The 16,889-nt window shown below is 46.1% G+C and overlaps 2 protein-coding genes across 3 annotated transcripts; one reads left to right on the top strand and one right to left on the bottom strand.

The window, feature by feature from the left end:
• The first annotated feature begins 7,467 nt into the window (after positions 1 to 7,467).
• Positions 7,468 to 12,187, top strand: LOC127293067 (GDP-mannose transporter GONST1). 2 transcript variants are annotated; one of them, XM_051322618.2, is made up of 10 exons: positions 7,468 to 7,833; positions 8,614 to 8,778; positions 8,941 to 9,166; positions 9,275 to 9,414; positions 10,145 to 10,274; positions 10,458 to 10,556; positions 10,691 to 10,845; positions 11,206 to 11,322; positions 11,407 to 11,504; positions 11,595 to 12,187. In XM_051322618.2, the coding sequence occupies exons 1-10, from the start codon at positions 7,829 to 7,831 to the stop codon at positions 11,651 to 11,653; spliced, it is 1,194 nt and encodes a 397-aa protein (XP_051178578.1). In that variant the 5' UTR covers positions 7,468 to 7,828; the 3' UTR covers positions 11,654 to 12,187. The 2 variants fall into 2 exon arrangements, with proteins under 2 accessions (XP_051178578.1, XP_051178579.1); XM_051322619.2 differs by lacking the exon at positions 7,468 to 7,833 and having other exon boundaries at positions 8,653 to 8,782.
• A 2,670-nt stretch (positions 12,188 to 14,857) lies between these two features.
• Positions 14,858 to 16,165, bottom strand: LOC127293066 (EPIDERMAL PATTERNING FACTOR-like protein 2). Its single transcript, XM_051322617.2, has 3 exons — positions 15,688 to 16,165; positions 15,535 to 15,581; positions 14,858 to 15,444 (listed from the first exon to the last, which is right to left on the bottom strand). The coding sequence occupies exons 1-3, from the start codon at positions 15,764 to 15,766 to the stop codon at positions 15,181 to 15,183; spliced, it is 390 nt and encodes a 129-aa protein (XP_051178577.1). The 5' UTR covers positions 15,767 to 16,165; the 3' UTR covers positions 14,858 to 15,180.
• Between the last annotated feature and the right edge of the window lie 724 nt (positions 16,166 to 16,889).

The raw sequence follows: 16,889 nt of genomic DNA, 5'->3' as shown, positions 1-16,889 counted from the left end.
TGATTAAATTGTTGTCTGTTGCAAACTTGTGGATTCCTAGTAGCGATTTCCGGCACCTACGCCTGGGGGCTTGTTTCCGCGGTTTTTGACGGACTGCCATTGGGCTTCGTCGCCGCTGGCGAGCGTTTCCGGCTAAGGTTTTCCGGCTCGCGGAAGGTCAAGCGGGCAAGCCGGAAAACAACGAAATCAGCACTTGCTTTCTGACATAAAAACGAAACATGCACATAACATTAACGGATAGCAGGATAGGTGTTTCCGCCCCATGCATAATCGTTTCGTTCCTAGCTACTTAAGAATTTAAAGTATTATTACAAACCCACTACGGGGCCAAAATGATGCAACTTGTTTCATTGTTTAAAACAGGAACTCTACTCAGAGTCCTCCTCTTCAGATTGCTGGTAGGTGGAGCCGTCGTCGCTATCACCAGATCCGGCTCCGGAGTCGTCATCAGAGTTTCCTCCGGAATGCTCGCCGCTTGACCCGGATCCTTCCCCATAATACTCCGGCTCACCTGCTTCCTCCTCTGCATCGGAAAACCCTCCGGGCAGATCGTGCTTGTTATACCAGAACGAGTGATCCACTCGCCTGACAAACAACTGCTCGTAGCCTTCGGTTTCCGCGAGGAGGGCACCCATATCGGAATCCTTGGGGGCTCCGCGTGCAACATCCGCCAAATTGAGTGAGGGGAAGTGAGCCTTGCAGGTGGCCAGGACTAGGGAGGCGGCTCCGCGTGCTGAAGATTTTTGCCAGTCTCTGATGAAATCCGGCACCTGTTGCATAAGTTTGGTCATCGTGTCAATGATCGTGGTTTTGGCTTTCTTCAGAGACAGAGTCTTGGCAACTCCGCGACAGGCTTGGAATAACGCGTCGATTGAAATCCGCGCTTCATCGTATGCCTCTGTCCTCTTCAGGTTTGACTCTTTTGACCACTCAAAGCCGAGGCTTGCTGTGGAAGAAGGAGGTTGAGTTCCGTTAGAGAAAAGCATGCAAGATGGTTGGAGCAGGACGCGGAAACGACACTTACGGAAGATAAGTTTGTCAATGGCCTCCGCCTCCGCTTCTAAAACTTTGTTCTTGGCTATCACGGAAATCACGCGGCCTTGGCTCCTCTCCAGTTTTTCATTTAGCTCCGCCAGGTCGCGGGTATGCTTCTCGGAGAGCTCTTTCCTCGCCTCAATCTCCTTACTGGAGGATTCTTGAATGAAGGTTTTGAGGGATTCGTTCTCCGCCTCAAGCACCTTGACCTTGGCGGATAGCTCATCAAGCGAGGAATGCTTGGCAGTTTCTTCTGAAGGCAGAAAGTTGCACATATTATGCATCCTGGGCAGTTATATCAGCACAAAGAGTAAAGACCTGGATCTCGTACCTTGAAGGCGGGTCTCAAGCAGCTGGATAGCCTTTTGGCTATTTTCCGCGTTCTGGCGCAGCCCCTCGATCTCCGTAATTTGCTCTAGCACGTGCACGCGCAGATCTTCGTGCAATTTCCGCGTGGTCTGTGAAGCGGCAAGGAGTTAGTCGGATATTAAAAATCTTGGGGGCTAGCGAAGAATTCAAAGTCTTGGGATAAAAAAATTTAAAATTTCAAAAAGTACACTCTGGGGAAGCATCGGCTAATACATGTTACACGGAAATATATCACCCAATGCTTGGGGGCTAGTATTACCTGCCGCACTTCCTTGTGCTTGGCGAAAAAATCCTTCAGGCTGTCCTCCAGGTTTGCGAGCTCTCGCATCTCCTCGTCCGGTTTTCCCCACACCTCGTTCAGCCTGGCGGAAACCTCCGCGTGACGTTGTGCAAGGGTAAGTTTTTGGAGGGACGGAGTTGGTTGGAGATTGACTCGAGTCGCGTTGGTAACTTGGAGGAGCTTAACTTTTTGCTCCTGATCCTCTCTAGTGGGCCCCGCGAAAGCAGAGCTTGGCTGCTCTGGCGGAGGAACGGGTGAGGAGGTCCCCTTGGCGGAGTCGCCATGGTGGGCGGGATCCTCAGGAAGGTCATCAAGGTCGATCACGTCCTTCGGGTCCGGCTTGCTGGCAGATGAAGCTTTAGGCGGAACTTCAACCTCGGGAGTAATTGGAAAGGAGGCCGGAGATGGCCTGGCTCTCTTCTTTGGGACCCTTGGGGCCTTGGGGGGCTGGCTTCCGGAGCTTCAGAAAAAACATAAAAGTAAGTTTGAGCGTGAAACCAGAACTTGGATCTCGGAAATAGGAGCTCACCCGGAAGGTTTGAAGAAATGCTGGATGGCAGGTTGCCCCTTGTTGCTGGTATTAATCAGTGAGAGGCGCTTCTTCTCCGCCTCCGCTTTCCGGGTAGCCGCAGTGCTAAGCACTTCGCGGGGGCGTTTCGCGTGGGGGCTGGAAGGAGCCGGCTTCTTCCTCTTAGCAGGGCGTGGGGCTTCAGGAGCTTCCGCCTCCGATGCGACATCCGGATCCGTGTTACCGGTGGAAGGAACCCGGAGGAGAATTCCGAGTTCGCTTTCTTCAAGCGCCTCGAGCTAATGCAAAGTTAAACACTTAGACAAAAAAGTAGATGCGAAGAGAGGCAAAGGATTAGTCGAGACGACGTACCGCGGTTCCGGAATCATTCATATGAATGTCTTTATTGCACACGTGAACGTGAAGTTCACGTGGGATTTTGATGAGGAGCCGGATCCTCTTGTCGATGGCGTCGGCGGAAAGATTATCTTTTGTGGCGCGCATTATGTCATCGCGCCCTGTGTATTGGAACATCAGGCGGTTCCTCTGTTGGAGCGGTTGGATCCGTTTGGTGAACCAGGAAAGGGTTAAGTCCTTCCCCGTCAGCCCCTCTTCCGTCAGCTTATAGATCCGCCTGACGGCGCGTGTGAGCTGGGGCGATTCGGAAAGGTGGGGGCAGTGCGACCATGCCGGAATCTCGGTGGCGGGGCAGTTCTTGAAAGGCGGAAGCTTCTTCTCGCTCGCGGGGTCAGAGATGTCCTTCAAGTAGAAGAAACCCCCGGACCAGTACCTCGCGGATTCGTGACGGTCGGTGGGGGGGTAGACGCGACCCGGGCGGAGTATGAAGGTGATGGATCCGCAGGTGGCCAACTCGGAAGTCTGGCGGATCTTCTCCTTCTTGACAGTAAAAAAAAATTGGAACAGAGAGAGCTCGGGGGTTACCCGGAGATGGCCTTCGCAGAGGGTGACATGGTTGCTGATGGCAAGCACGCTATTCGGAGATATGTTGTGGGGCTGGAGCCCATACGTCTTCAGAATCTCCAGGAAGAAGTCCGAAGGCGGAAAGGAAAAACCGCGCTCCACCAGTGCCTTCGTCAGCACCATTTCGTCGTCCCTCGGAGCTGGAGCTAGTTCATCTGGAACCGACCTCCAGCTTCCGGGTTGCAGGAAGCCCTCCGCCTCGAGGTTCTTCAGCTCCATCTCGGTGGTGGTGCAGGGCCACCATTTTCCCTTAGCTTCGGAGTCTCGCTTGCGAGCTTTCGACTTTTTGGCGACCTCTTCCGCCTGGTGCTCCGTTTGACCCGCCCCGGAGGCTATCTCCGGGTGAGCAGAGGTCCCCTCAGCCTCCTTGCCGGAATCCTTTGAAGGTTCCAGCCTGACTGGAATAAAGGGAGGTGGGGCGGAGGAGATTGGGGTCGCCATGATTGGTTCCGAGGTCGGAGGCGGAGTTGTTGAAGACATCTGAAGAGAAAAGAGTTTGGCGGAAACTTTCTTTAGTCGGATCCTACGATTATCTTCCCCGAAGTTCACCCCTACCAACTACGGCGCGAAAGTGAAGCTCGAAGACTTACCGTAATGGCGTATGTGGCGGTCGGAGTTGCCGGCGACGAGTTTTCTGCGCGGTGGTTCACCGGAGTTAAGAACACGAAGAACACTGCGGTGGTGGGCTCGCTCCGGCGATGCTCCGGCGACTATTCCGGCGGGTTCCGGCACGGCGGAGGAAGAGCTCACGGGCGGCGCTCGGCAGAGAGGTGAGAAGGGGGGTGAATGAGGGGTAAAGGGTTGACGGTGGATATTTATAGGCTGGGGGACGAGATTCGTGCTCCGCATCCTGTGGTCGGAACGCAAGCGTCGCGCCGTTGGATGTGTGACACGTGTCCCAAACCCTAACAGTAAAAATGGCTAGAGATAAGTTACCGCACAAATCGCGCGAAAATGGCGCCAGAATTGGCGGAACCGTTTGAGTCTTTTAAGATTCCGGGTAATCGCGTGAGGATAAGTTGGCTCTCATTTGTAAGCAGGGAGTAACCCGGGAATGTTCTTTGGAACGTCGATGGATGAAGTCCCGCAGGATGGGAGCATTTTCCGGCTCTAAGTTGGAAAAAGAAGAAAATGCGAAGTTGGAGTTCTTCATGTTTCTCCGCGTTACCAACATTTGCCGGAGGTCATGATGGATTAGCAAGGCGGAAACAGCAGGTGAAACTCGGAGAACTCTGGGGGCTACTGTTGTGGGTATACTTCATGGGTGTACCATCGACAGTGCCTAGATCCAGCAAGCTCGGGTGGCCCACAGATGGTGATGAGGCATGTGGCCCATCGGGCGGCCCAGTTGCTGTTGATCATGAAGGAAGAAGTCCGGCCCAGGATCAGTAAGCCGGATCCGTACCGACATCAGGAGTAACCCGGATCCATAGAGGCCCATGAGGAACCCGGATCCAAGATTTACGTATATGGAAAGCGGATCCGTGACGTGCACGGCAAGATATTGTACCGTAGCTAAGCTGTCTGTAATCCGGCTAGGACTCTCCATGTAAACCCTAGATCCGTGCGCCTTTATAAGCCGGATCCTGGGAGCCCTAGAGGCAGAACAACAACTCATTGTAACAACGCGAAAGCGCCCAAATAATACCAGACAAGCAGCAGTAGGCCCTGTCATCGTGCAGGTGTTCCGAAGCTGGGTAAATCGCGTACCACCGTCCCGTGTGCACTCCGCCCTATGGCCCCTACTTCTTCTCCCCCTCGAGAGGATCCCTCCTCCGGGGTACCGTCGATTAGGCAACGACACTAATCATCCTAATAATCGGGAAGCTGATTGTGAAATACGTGTGAAACGTGCATGGTGCACATTTGTGATTTTGGCAACTAATGACAGTCCCTATAGAACAATGATTATATTTGAAGTAATCTTTGATGGGCAATATGCTTGCAAGCCATGTTCTGCATTCAAGGTTCTATGTGTTAGATTCAAGGTAGATGCCATGAAGATAAACATACAAATTGATTGTTTGGCATCAAGATGGAGTTTGCGCGTGGACCTCAAAGGAAGTCACATTCTAGCTTGAAAAGATGTTTTCAAGAGAAGAGATCAAGATATGACTTCAAGTCAAGGTCATGATTGGTTCATATATGGTTGATCAAGGCTTGAGCCATGCAATCACGTAGAATTTTGTATGTATCTCAATATATTGTGATAGAGCATGAAGAAGACCAATTGATGACTCATGGTGAATCCCAATATTGGTCACGAGAGATTGAGCCACTCGCAAGCTTGTCTTTAAGGAACAAAGATTAAGTGAAGTGTTCATTAATTTCTTTGATCAATACAACATCATAATTAAGAAGTGGGGCAATGAAATATACAATGTTTACAAGACAAATAGCAAATACTTAATTGAAGTTGGTCAACACAAACAACATAAATGTTGTACCATTTGGGATCAAGTGATTTCGTGGTATACTAAGAAATTTCCAATTGTGCTTTGTGTTCTGTCGATTAATCTGTGGGTTTGGCGTATCTAAGTGGGTTAGGTATCTATCCATGTGATTTAATCAAAACTTATATTTAAAATATCCCAATGCAAAGATCACATGCTCGAAGTTTGCCGTCCATTTGGTGATAACTTGCATGTGAATGTATGCTCTAGTGAAACTTTCCCATAATGGAGTATGGAGGGGGTGTATTTTTAAAAATTACCAAGCAACATGATCAAGTGAAGTATTCCGAGTTGGGGAAAGCATAAAGCATTGTCTCCAAGCTCAAGCGAAATGTACATGGCAAAAGTATAATCTTGCTAGGTTTTCCTAGTTTTACCGATCTCAAGGTTCTTGGTGGGAGACCGGATTATATGTTTGACATCTGCCTTATCAACGGCTTTGGGGCGTTTATTAGTATTACATTGTTTGTAGGGGGGTTAAAGCTTTGCATTCTTGGCATTCTCCTAATTGGCCAGTATTTGGTTTTCTCTATGTTAGGATCTAGAGCTTGTTGTTTTCTTCAAAACAATTCCATGTTCATCACAAATGGAGTTTGTGTGCAAATGATATTATGTTTGTGGTGTTGGAGGTTTTTTACGGATCTTCATCTATATAGAACTCAACCTTCCATATGTGGCATCCTTCCTAGTTTGTTGATCTTCGATGTTTTTCTGTGTGAGATGCTATATCTTGAAAGTAAGCTCAAGTTCATCGAAACGGTTTCTTATGTAAATGATATCTAACATTTCTCGTGGAAGTCGTCATTGCTTTTATGAGACTGTGGACCCCCCTTCCTTTGTCTGTGTTGCTTTTGGAATGCGCAGACAAACCGAGAGTGTCCTTATAAAGGGATCTTCTTTGCCAAAGGTTGTCAAGCCTTTTGGACCTAAATTTGTCCATATTTTTATCTTCTAAAGCTTGATTCTTACCCATCCCTTCTATGGTCCTTGCATTTTTTTTGGCGGGAAGAGGGAGAGAGAGAGAGGGAGAGGATATAGATCTACGTTTTCACTCTCTTCTACGTGTAGGGTAGTTATTAGATCTACATCTTGAAGTTATTGGTTGAACTCCTCCTATGTTATTCCTCTCTAATTCCTCCTTGACAACTTTTTTCTTTGTTGTGGGATTTGAGAGAGGACTTGAGCAACTAGGAGCTATCAAGTATCTTCATGTGTGGGGTGTCGGCTTCGATCACTTTGATGATGGTCTCATCGACCAACTTGGTATGCAGCATCAGGCTCGACGTGTGTGCGTTGTTTGTCCTGTGAGTGAGTCAGAGCCGCAGCTTCGGGAATCGCCATGGCGTGAGCATTTCCTAGTATGTATTTACTAACCTTAAATAATACGCATGAGTCATATTTAGCTAGATATCCTATAAATCTATCTTCATTAGCTTCGGAATTGCTTGTGTGAAATAACTCGTATATTTATTGTGCTGAACTTATAATGGTTACCGGGGCCATGGCATCTTTTAGATACGCTTTGGTCGCCTGCGGACAAAGGTGTTACCTCGGCTAAAATGTGGTCTTTGGACCAATGTGGATGTCGGAGCAGCGGCGCTAAAAATCTTTGTGGTGTTTTAGGGCTTCAAATCAGTAGTTGTTTATGTGTCAGAGTTGTTGGACCGGCTATGTTAATTCTTATTCTTCGATATGAAAAATTGAAAAGTATAGCTCTGCTCGAAGAGAAAAATCAATTGAGTAAAGCTTGATCAAGATCAGACCAATTCGTGGTCCAATCGGCGCGGACCGTTGATTGTTAGCTGGTGGGAGACGGCCGCGCCGTAGTTGACTTGCTAACTGGCATGTTGCTGCGACAGCCAGCAAAACATACGCTGTTCTCGCGACGGCCCACGCCGGCCAGTACCACTTGATGATGAGTTCGAGTTGCTGACTTGCCGGCTGACTCTCCGGCGGCCACCCTCCGCCTCCTCCTCGCCGCTCCTCCCTGATCCCTCCCGTCGATCCTGCCCCGCTCACCGCCGCTCCAACCTCCCCCCTCGCCTCTACCTGGGCCGGCCGCCTCCTCACCGGAGCTAGTCGGACCAGATCACCGGGACGCACCCCGTGGAACATCGGCACCCACCGGATCCCACCTGTGTCCTCCCCACCTCGTCACCGCGGCAAACCCCCCAGCTACCTCCCACGCTCGCCACTCCCGGAATGAGGTAATCCCTCCCTCTCCCCCTCTGTCTATCATGTGGTTTCCTCTGAACTAGCATGTCTACTTATGTGTGTTTGCCATGGATTGAGGCTAGGCTTAGGTGGATCTGAAAGTTCTCGCATATGTTGACTAACGAATTTCTAAACCGTCGTTTTGACCGACTAGTGTTCCTTTTGCTCTGTCGCCGAGTATTCATGGCATTCAATTTGCTCTGTTCTTGGGCGCACCTGCAAGTTCATGTGCCCCTTTATGTGTTATGCAGTGATTAAGATTCGAAAATGTGTGAATAAGTCGCTGGTATAGCATAACCCTAACAATGTGTTAGTATAGTCCATATTTGGCCAGTGGATGTAATTAAATTTTTCGATAAAGTGGATGTAATTAAATATCCTACAGTAGTTGAGGTGATGTTTGGAAAATATTTTCTATGGATAGTTATTATGAGGTTTGAAACTTCAAACTTGGCCTGTTCAGTTGCTCAACTGGACGCATACCAACTGTATTATGTTTCAAAATGTGTCAGGCACATGCAGTGGGACCATTCTGAACAAGTACTGGAACCTATCCATTTTGTTCGATTATATTTAGACTACGCAGATGCTTATTATGATTATGCTCCACTATTATGAATTTTGAAGTGGCATCGGTTTCATTGGCTTGCTTTATTCCAGTGGTTCAGATTTTAATTCGAGATACTCGACGAGATAAAACCTAGCAAAAATGTGGCCTGCTTGTAAACTCAATACACACTGATTCATACACTAAATAAGTGGTTACCTTGCAGAAACCCTCAGTTAGGCATTCATGTGGACCCTGGCACCCCTCCTGGGAGAAAAGTACCGGAGATTACGACTAGTCCACTCATGAATGGTGAAAAGAGTAAGCTCTGGGATCAGATTGGAGGTCAAAGTTCACTGGCAAGTCCCATGAGGAGAGAAATCGGGAACAGGCATGTAAGCTTCCCTTGATCTATGTGTCAAATAACCAAAGTAATCCTGAAAACATCTTGACAATGGATCTCATTCTCACCCACTGGAATGAAAATTGTAATGTAAGCAGTTAACCTCAAGCTGACCCAGTTGATCGTGATTTTGATTTATATTTTCTCCAGATCTATGATGAGGTCCTTCTCTGCTGGTGAGATTGACTTGGAAGATTTAAAGACCTCAAAAGATAAAGATAGACCTTCAGGATCCCTTAGGCTCCCAAAAATTCAGAATCACTCTCTTCTATCTGGTCTTGCTTACTGCATAGCATCCTGTAGCATGATTTTAGTAAATAAGTTTGTTTTGTCTGGCTATGGTTTCAATGCTGGGATATCTCTGATGGTTTACCAGGTATATTACTGTTGCTGACTGTATACTTTTCATGCAATTGTGTTTTCCTTCTGCAGTGTGGCTATTGGGTGACATTGACAGTATTTTCTTCATCATGTTTGACTGCAGAACATTGTATCCGTGATCATAGTTTCCACACTGTCCCTCTCTGGTGTTATCCCAACTGAACCATTAACGTGGAAGCTAATCAAAGTTTGGTTGCCTGTGAACATCATATTTGTCGGAATGCTAATTACAAGCATGTTTAGGTGTGTACAAGATCTTCAAATCATTTTAATCCGTGAATTGTTTTCGGTGCAGTTTATGTGGGTCTGTACTTATATACTTTTGTTCTCGGAGCATGGAATTGTTATCTGAATTAAGCAGTTATTCTATGTTATGGTTATACACATTCCAAAATTGCTCTCTGTTTATTTGCTTAGCCATGAATAAAGTAACACAGTTGTGATATAATTTTTTCTCCTTTAATCACTATTGATGCTTAATAATATTTAGTTTCTCATATGTTTCACTTAGGGATAAAATGTTGGTGTGTTAAGGCTCATCTGTTTTACATCTATTCATGTTCAATTTATTAGTTTGGACTATGACAAACCTGAGTAATTTCTAAACTTGAGTTGAGCTTTCATGAGCCGTGAAGAAATTGTTTCTTGTACTACCTCCATCCCAAGGCTTAAGGCCTATATTTTTTTCAGAAAGTCAAACGAAGTAAAGTTTGACCATACTTTTAGAAGAATTTATGAACACATATGATATTTTGTAGATACAATATGAAAATATATTTCATTATCTATCTAATGATATTGATTTTGTAGTTTCCATGTTAATGATTTTTGATAAAAACTTAGTCAAACTTAACATAGTTTGACTTTCTAAAAAAAATAGGCCTTAAGCCTTGGGATGGAGGTAGTAATATGGAAATATCAGATTGAAAATTTAAGAAGTCCTGCAATTTTTGATATTTTCTTTGCCTTTCAGTCTGAAGTACATCAATGTTGCAATGTTGACTATATTAAAGAATGTCGCCAATGTTCTTACTGCTTCTGGGGAAACCTACTTCTTTAAGAAGCAGCATGATAGACAAGTTTGGATTTCTCTCACGTTGATGGTAGGTCATGAAGTTATGAATGTTTGAGCTGGACTTGAATGTCCGAGGGGCATATTTCCTCTTCTATTGCTAAATAATAGCAATTCACTACCATCTCTAAGCTCGTGTGTTCATGAGACATTGACTTAAAGTAACACACTATTATGCCATTTAAGGCCCGACTCACCTCTGTTTCTTCTGTAGATAATCTCCGCCATTGCTGGAGGAATAACAGACCTGTCATTTAATGCAGTTGGCTATACATGGCAGATCATAAACTGTGTTTTAACAGCGTCATATTCGGTATTGTTCTTCTCAATGGTTACAGCACGAGATGATTATCACATAGTTAGTCCTGCCACGTATTATAGATTCTTATCTACAGTTCTGAGATGCCTCATCTGTACATTTTAACAAGTGAACTATTTTTTTTCCAGCTTACACTGCGGCATGTAATGGACAGTGCTAAGGAAGCCACCAGGTCTGGCAATTTGAATGAGCTTTCGATGGTTTTACTGAATAACATTCTATCACTACCATTGGGAGTTATCCTCGTGCTTGGTTTTAATGAAGTGGAGTACCTGTTGGAAACGTAAGCTCCTGATTCAGACTTTATTTATTCACTTGTTCTAGCATGAACCTAATAAATGAAATGCAAACTGTGGAGCTTCCATCTGTATAACAAAAACTATTTGTCCTTTCCTGTCCTTCATGGCACACCAACATAAAATGATGTAGTCTAAAAAAACCTGTTGTGGACATGTCACCTGAATCTTGCCAGTAAGCTGATGTATAGGGTCAAATGTATTTATCTGCTACAAAGTGATCTATAGGGTCGAAGGTGTTTATCTGCTAGTAACTTAGGTTCCTAAAAGATACAATTCTAATATCCGGTAGAAAAAAATAGGTAATTGCAAAGGCTACTTTTGTCTTATGGGAAATGAATTTGCAGGCCTCTCCTGAGGATGCCTATGTTTTGGCTAGTCATCACTGCTAGTGGAGTTTTGGGTCTTGCTATCAGCTTTACTTCGATGTGGTTTCTTCGTCAGACAAGCGCAACAACATATAGGTACAGAGTATGATCAATCTTTCTAAAGTTGTTGCTCTTTACTCTTCTTGAGCTTCTAATGCGAACATTGTCCCCCTGTTGCAGTCTTGTAGGTTCCCTGAACAAGATCCCTCTCTCTATTTCCGGAATAATTCTCTTCAAAGTCCACACAAGCATGCAGAATTCCATCAGCATTCTGTTCGGTATGTTTTGTCTATGGTGAAGGCAAAGAGATTAATACCTTACAGCTGACACATACTACATTTCACTAACAATGAAACCATTCCCTGCAGGCCTACTAGCAGGGGTATTTTTCGCCAGGGCGAAGTTGCGGGGCAGCTCCCAGTCCTAGTTGTTCTTTGTATTCTCTAGAAGGCAGTGTCACATTCATCACCAGAGAGCAGGTTGCTCCCACAAATCACAACCTGGGAAATTTGTGCAGATGTGAGGTTCTTTCCCAGTTGGCAACGCAAGAGACAACATCACGTTAGTTCTCCTGAGGCTTCGCCCTTTTCTCTCGAAGCTGTCTTGGGTTGGTGGTGGTATACATCTCATGCTTTCATGTAAGACACACGGTTAGATACTGCTGAAATCCCTGGCACATACATCTCATTCTCTCGAAGTTGTCTTAGTTATCCAGATCCCAGTCCATACATCTCATTCTTTCATGTAAGACACACGGTCAGATACTGCTGAAATCCCTGGCACTTGGGGACATAGATTACAAGGGTAAATACAGATAACTGCAGATGCTTGTGTAGTTGACTATTGGGTTGGAGATCCCCCTCCTCAAACCTCAGCTCGACAGATTGCTACTGTATATTCTTTTGTCCTGGAGATACGCTGTTAATCCGGTTTACCCTGAGTCATGGGAAATTTCGGTTCAGGAGATCTTTTCGTTTCCTTACACTGTATTCGCATTGCTGGTCAAATGCACTCAAAGCAACTCAGGAACAATGCGTGCTGTGCAATCGTTTTTCAGAGCACAGGTAGATCGATAGCAGTGCTCAACGGCAATGCAGCAAGTAGGTTAAGATTCTTGTTTCTAGCGTGTGACAGGCTAGCAACTAGCAGCACGCAAGGCTCTGAAACTTGCAATAGCAAACACTGCGAAAAAGCCAACCTCTGTCATCTTGGAAGCATTGTTCATGGCTGTTGTATTGAGGTTTGACTGCTGCTGTGATTCCTGTGAGTCTCTCCCTATTGCTCGTAAGCTGTCCCTATGCTTTGGCATAAATGTCCTGGACGCTCTCCCTGTGTGAAAATAAGTATGAAAAAGAATATAGCAGAATAAATGAGGCAGACGAGACAGATGCGTCAATGCTCTTTGGACACGCGACATGACCTCTCACAAAGGAACCAAGAGCAGAGGAGGACTGGCACACATTCACTCGAGCAAGTATTCAATGTGTGTTCAGCACTGTCCTTTTCCTTGCACCCGGGTTGGTAGGCAAGATTTTTGCATACCTACACGTGACAGGATCTCGATTGAATGTAGCGCTAGTAGTAAACCTCTGCTCAACGCTTGAGTTAGCCATGCATGCGTAGCACAGGCTAGGCAATCTGTTTCTGTTGGCACCTTGGGCCGTTTGGAACAGTGGCATGTTTGCAGCGTAGTAATCTGCATATTATTGTATTGCAACTTGAATTATTTCTCTCATGGAGAGATAAATCACCAGTGGCCATAGTTGATGCTAAACATCACAGGGAAATTCACATCTCTGAGAATTTATTCGGCGGCATCGACACATAAGGCTCAATTCAAAGGCATGATTGGCTCCTACGTAATGGAGGCCGGAGAAAATATCTAGTGATACCATATTACCATATTTTACATGATACCATGATACTAATTCACAAAATTCAATTTTGCAGATGCCAAAAAAAAAATTGAAACAAATTTATGGGTGTTCACAAGATGTGTACATTCTTTAAAACTTTTATATCCAAATTTAAAAATATACAAACATAATAAAAGATAAATTGCAATGTGAATGGTGTCAATTTGTGCTTTATCTTTACGTGACACTATTCATGTTGGATTTCTCGTTTTCGTTTCTCTAAGGGTATTTCGAATTTGGTTCTGCAAGTTATAGGCAATATAAATACACATCTTGTAACATCTACAAATTTATTTCAATTTTTTTAACAATGATAATTTAAAATTTGAAGAGTGATATCATGGTATCAAATAAGAGAAGATATCACCAGACATGTTCTCATGGAGGCGGTTTGTAAAATTAGGCTCCCCAAAGTGTAAGCTACTCACATGGCTAATCCTCCAAGATCGGGTATGGATGGACGACCGCCTTTAACAACGTGGATGGCCGGATTGCGAGCTTTGCCAACTTTACAAATAAGAGGATGAATTCCCGGATCACCTATTTTTAGAATGCCACTACACTACTCGGATTTGGCAAATGATCATCACTTGGCTCCGGATTCTGAAGTGGACAATCTCTTTGGCCACCCTTCAACTCCGTCAAAGAATGGTGGAAATCGGTTACCAACATCAATGGTACTAGGTGAAAATCTTTGGCGTCCCTCGTCATGCTAGTTCGTGGGGGATTTGGAACGAACGGAATGGAATGGTTTTTTCGCAATATATGCACAATGCATGCCTTGGTAGTGGTGAAGATTAAGTTGGAGGTGGGGTTGTGGGTGATGGCGGATGGCAGGTGTAAAACACTTGGGTTTAATTGTAAAACATCACATGGAAAGTCACGTCTCTTTGACCACCCTTCACCTCGGTTAAAGAATGGTGGAAATTGGTTATCAACATCAATATCACTAGACGAAAAAACTTTGGTGCCCATCATCATGCTAATTAGTGGGGGATTTGGAACTAAAGAAATGGGAGGTTTTCTTTCGCAATGTATCCACAAACCACAATGCCTAACTAGGTAGTGGTGAAGATTAAGTTAGAGGCCACCTGGTGGGAGACAGCCAGTACAAAACAATAGAGTTTAAACATGCCACGAGAGAATAAGATGACGCGAAAGAATTTCAAAAACATTCGAACAATTGTGAATGTAAGTAGAATAAAATGTTCCGTACACTATGGCTTGTCTACTTTGTTGGCTGACACACACAAGTTGGCAATCTTCCGAAGAATTGGAGTCATCTACGAGAAGCTCTGTGCAAAATCTTTGTGCAGGGCAAAAGGCTTAAACTTTCAAGTTCTGTTCTTACACAGAATCGGTGTTCAGGTTTAAAGCGAATCCCTGGAGGACATGTCCTGGAAGCGAATCACATGCTTACGGGCACAAGTTCTTCAGAGGAAAAGACAAGGCTATCGCAATGATGAGCATAGCTCCAAGGCTCGAAAAGGTTTTTGTCTTGCTGTTTTCCCCTCTTCAGAGCCTTTATCTCTGAAAGGACACGTCCATTAATTTTTCAGGCTCATAAAACTCATAGTGTTTTTGTTTTCGAACTTCAAACTCATTTTTTTCTTTGTTCAGACAATTCAGAGAACTCCCATCAGCTATTCAGCTAGTACTGATGTACTGACAAGACAGGACCTTATTGGTCCATCAAAATTAATGACAATGCAAAGTGATTTGTGATATCCCACTCTCTTAATTAGTTAATTACAGCACGTGCTTATACAAGGAACTACTAGTATAAGAAGCAGCTGTTAAAACATCACACCTCAGCTAGCTCCCTGATTAATTAGTGCAACACCTCCAGACAACTATCAATGGATCACACCCAGCAGGCATCATAAGCTGCTCCTATACCTAAACCGACCAAAAAGAGGAGAGGATCTCAGCGCAACTTCTCCCAACAACTCACAGCTGCTATCTGGTGGATGGATCGAAGATGCTGGGAGGGTGTGAGCTCAAGCATCTTCAGAAGAGAAAACTGGCACAAGCACGGTCACGGGTTGAGCACCCTCCTGTCAGCGCACCTGCACCTCCAGTTGAGCGGCTTGTAGTTGGTGGACCTCTCGTCGACGCCGTCGCCGCCGAAGGCCCTGGACAGTCGGAAGTGGCTTCCGGCCGCCGCGGCGACGGCGTGCTTGTCCCGCGGCGCGACCGGCACCTGCACCGCCTCGCACCGGCCGCAGAGGGCGCACCTCCCCTCGCACCGCGGCGGCCTGGAGCCGATCATCACCGCCGACATCGTCGCCGCGGCCTCCACCTGCATGAGGTCGATCGTTGGTGGTTACACACCAAACCCTTGCAGGGAGAGCAAGAGAAAATAAACGGAAATGCGTCGGTCAATTCTCACCTCTGAAGCTGGAGCTGGCTCCTTGAGCTGATGATGTAGCCCTGTCCCTGCAAGAAAGCAGTGGCATTGTGATCTATCAGCACTCAGCAAGAGGCAGAGAGAATGGGGAAGAAGATCAGGCGTAGTAGACACAGTGAGATTCCGGTACACTACCTTGAAGAGTAGAGGCTAGGCCCTGGGAAGAGCACAAAAGGAGAAGCAGAAATGAGGAGTAAAGTAGTAGGAGTTCCATGAGGAGCTCGGGCTGACTGAAGCTCTCTAGCTAAGCAGTAAGCACTCACTGATGAATAAGTGAGTGAGTGAGTGAGTGAGGGGAGGAGGCAGTGGTAGCTAGGATACTGCTACTTATATCAGAGATCGCGCGACGGCCACTGTTCACATGGGCAGGGGTTCCTTGCTGCCGTGGTGCTGAGAATAAATGGTCCACAGAGAGAGGCTATCTACACTACAGTGGTGGTGTGCTGGTACGTAGTACGGATCATGGCAATTGAATGCGGCTGAGCTCTGAAGCCATAAAGGCTTCTTCGTGCAACGCTTTGGCCTTTGGCAGCGGCGAGAACGGAGCACAAGAGTTGGGAGGAGGAAGGAGAGAGAGGCGGCAGGAGGGCACAAGGGCTGGGGGCAGGGATGGGCAATGCAACAGTGACGCTCTCAGCGAGCAGGCAGGCAGGGGCACGGATTAATGAGGTCCTTGGGCGAAACGGGCAAGGCGTACACGGCGCACCGCGCGCTGGAGCTGGAGAGCAAGGAAGCAGGGGGAGGTGCAAGGCGAGCAGGCTCGGCAGAGGCCGCTTACGCGGGGCTGGGATCGTTGCCAAAATAGAGGGGACCCGCACCCGCCTCTGCCCCTGCGCAGATCCTTCTTCCCTGCAAAGAAAATAGGGCCGAGAAATTCAAGAGGCAGCTGAGTGACGATGGTGAACGGAGCTAGCTTGGGCTACTTGCCACCGCACTTGTTCTTCACAACAGTACACAGCTGCTGATGGCTTGCTAGAATTGTCAAATGGCAAATCATTTCTCTCCTTCTCCGCCTAAGAGCATCTCTAGCACATACCCCATATCGGCCTAGAAACGGAAGTTTGGGTCGATATGGGGTTTTCGTTCGTTTTATGAGTTAGATCAGCGTTTGGGGACGTTGTTGCTTCTTGTCGTGTTTGGGGGGCATCGCTACCCATTCGGGTGTCCCAAACGAGGCCCATTTTTTCTAGAGTATTTGAATACACAACCATTTTATTAAACATAGCATATAAATATATATGTTTGCTAAACTTGTTTTTAAATTAAAATACAACAAAAATAAGAAACTAAATAAATATAATAAAAGTTGGGCTAGATCAAGGTGCCGCAGCATTTGT

The sequence above is a fragment of the Lolium perenne genome, chromosome 4 (genome assembly GCF_019359855.2).
Source record: "Lolium perenne isolate Kyuss_39 chromosome 4, Kyuss_2.0, whole genome shotgun sequence".
Taxonomy (NCBI): Eukaryota; Viridiplantae; Streptophyta; class Magnoliopsida; order Poales; family Poaceae; genus Lolium; species Lolium perenne.
Note: the sequence above shows the minus strand (reverse complement) of the source record. Positions and strands in the feature narration are given on the sequence as shown.

What these genes read in the sequence shown, in the direction of transcription:
- LOC127293067 (XM_051322618.2), top strand. An exon ending in ACAAGCGCAACAACATATAG is followed by an intron (nt 11,323 to 11,406) that starts GTACAGAGTATG and finishes CCCCTGTTGCAG; the next exon opens with TCTTGTAGGTTCCCTGAACA. An exon ending in TTCCATCAGCATTCTGTTCG is followed by an intron (nt 11,505 to 11,594) that starts GTATGTTTTGTC and finishes CATTCCCTGCAG; the next exon opens with GCCTACTAGCAGGGGTATTT.
- LOC127293066 (XM_051322617.2), bottom strand. Translation starts at nt 15,766, where the DNA reads ATGGAACTCCTACTACTTTACTCCTCATTTCTGCTTCTCCTTTTGTGC. An exon ending in CCTAGCCTCTACTCTTCAAG is followed by an intron (nt 15,582 to 15,687) that starts GTAGTGTACCGG and finishes GCTTTCTTGCAG; the next exon opens with GGACAGGGCTACATCATCAG. An exon ending in AGCCAGCTCCAGCTTCAGAG is followed by an intron (nt 15,445 to 15,534) that starts GTGAGAATTGAC and finishes GACCTCATGCAG; the next exon opens with GTGGAGGCCGCGGCGACGAT.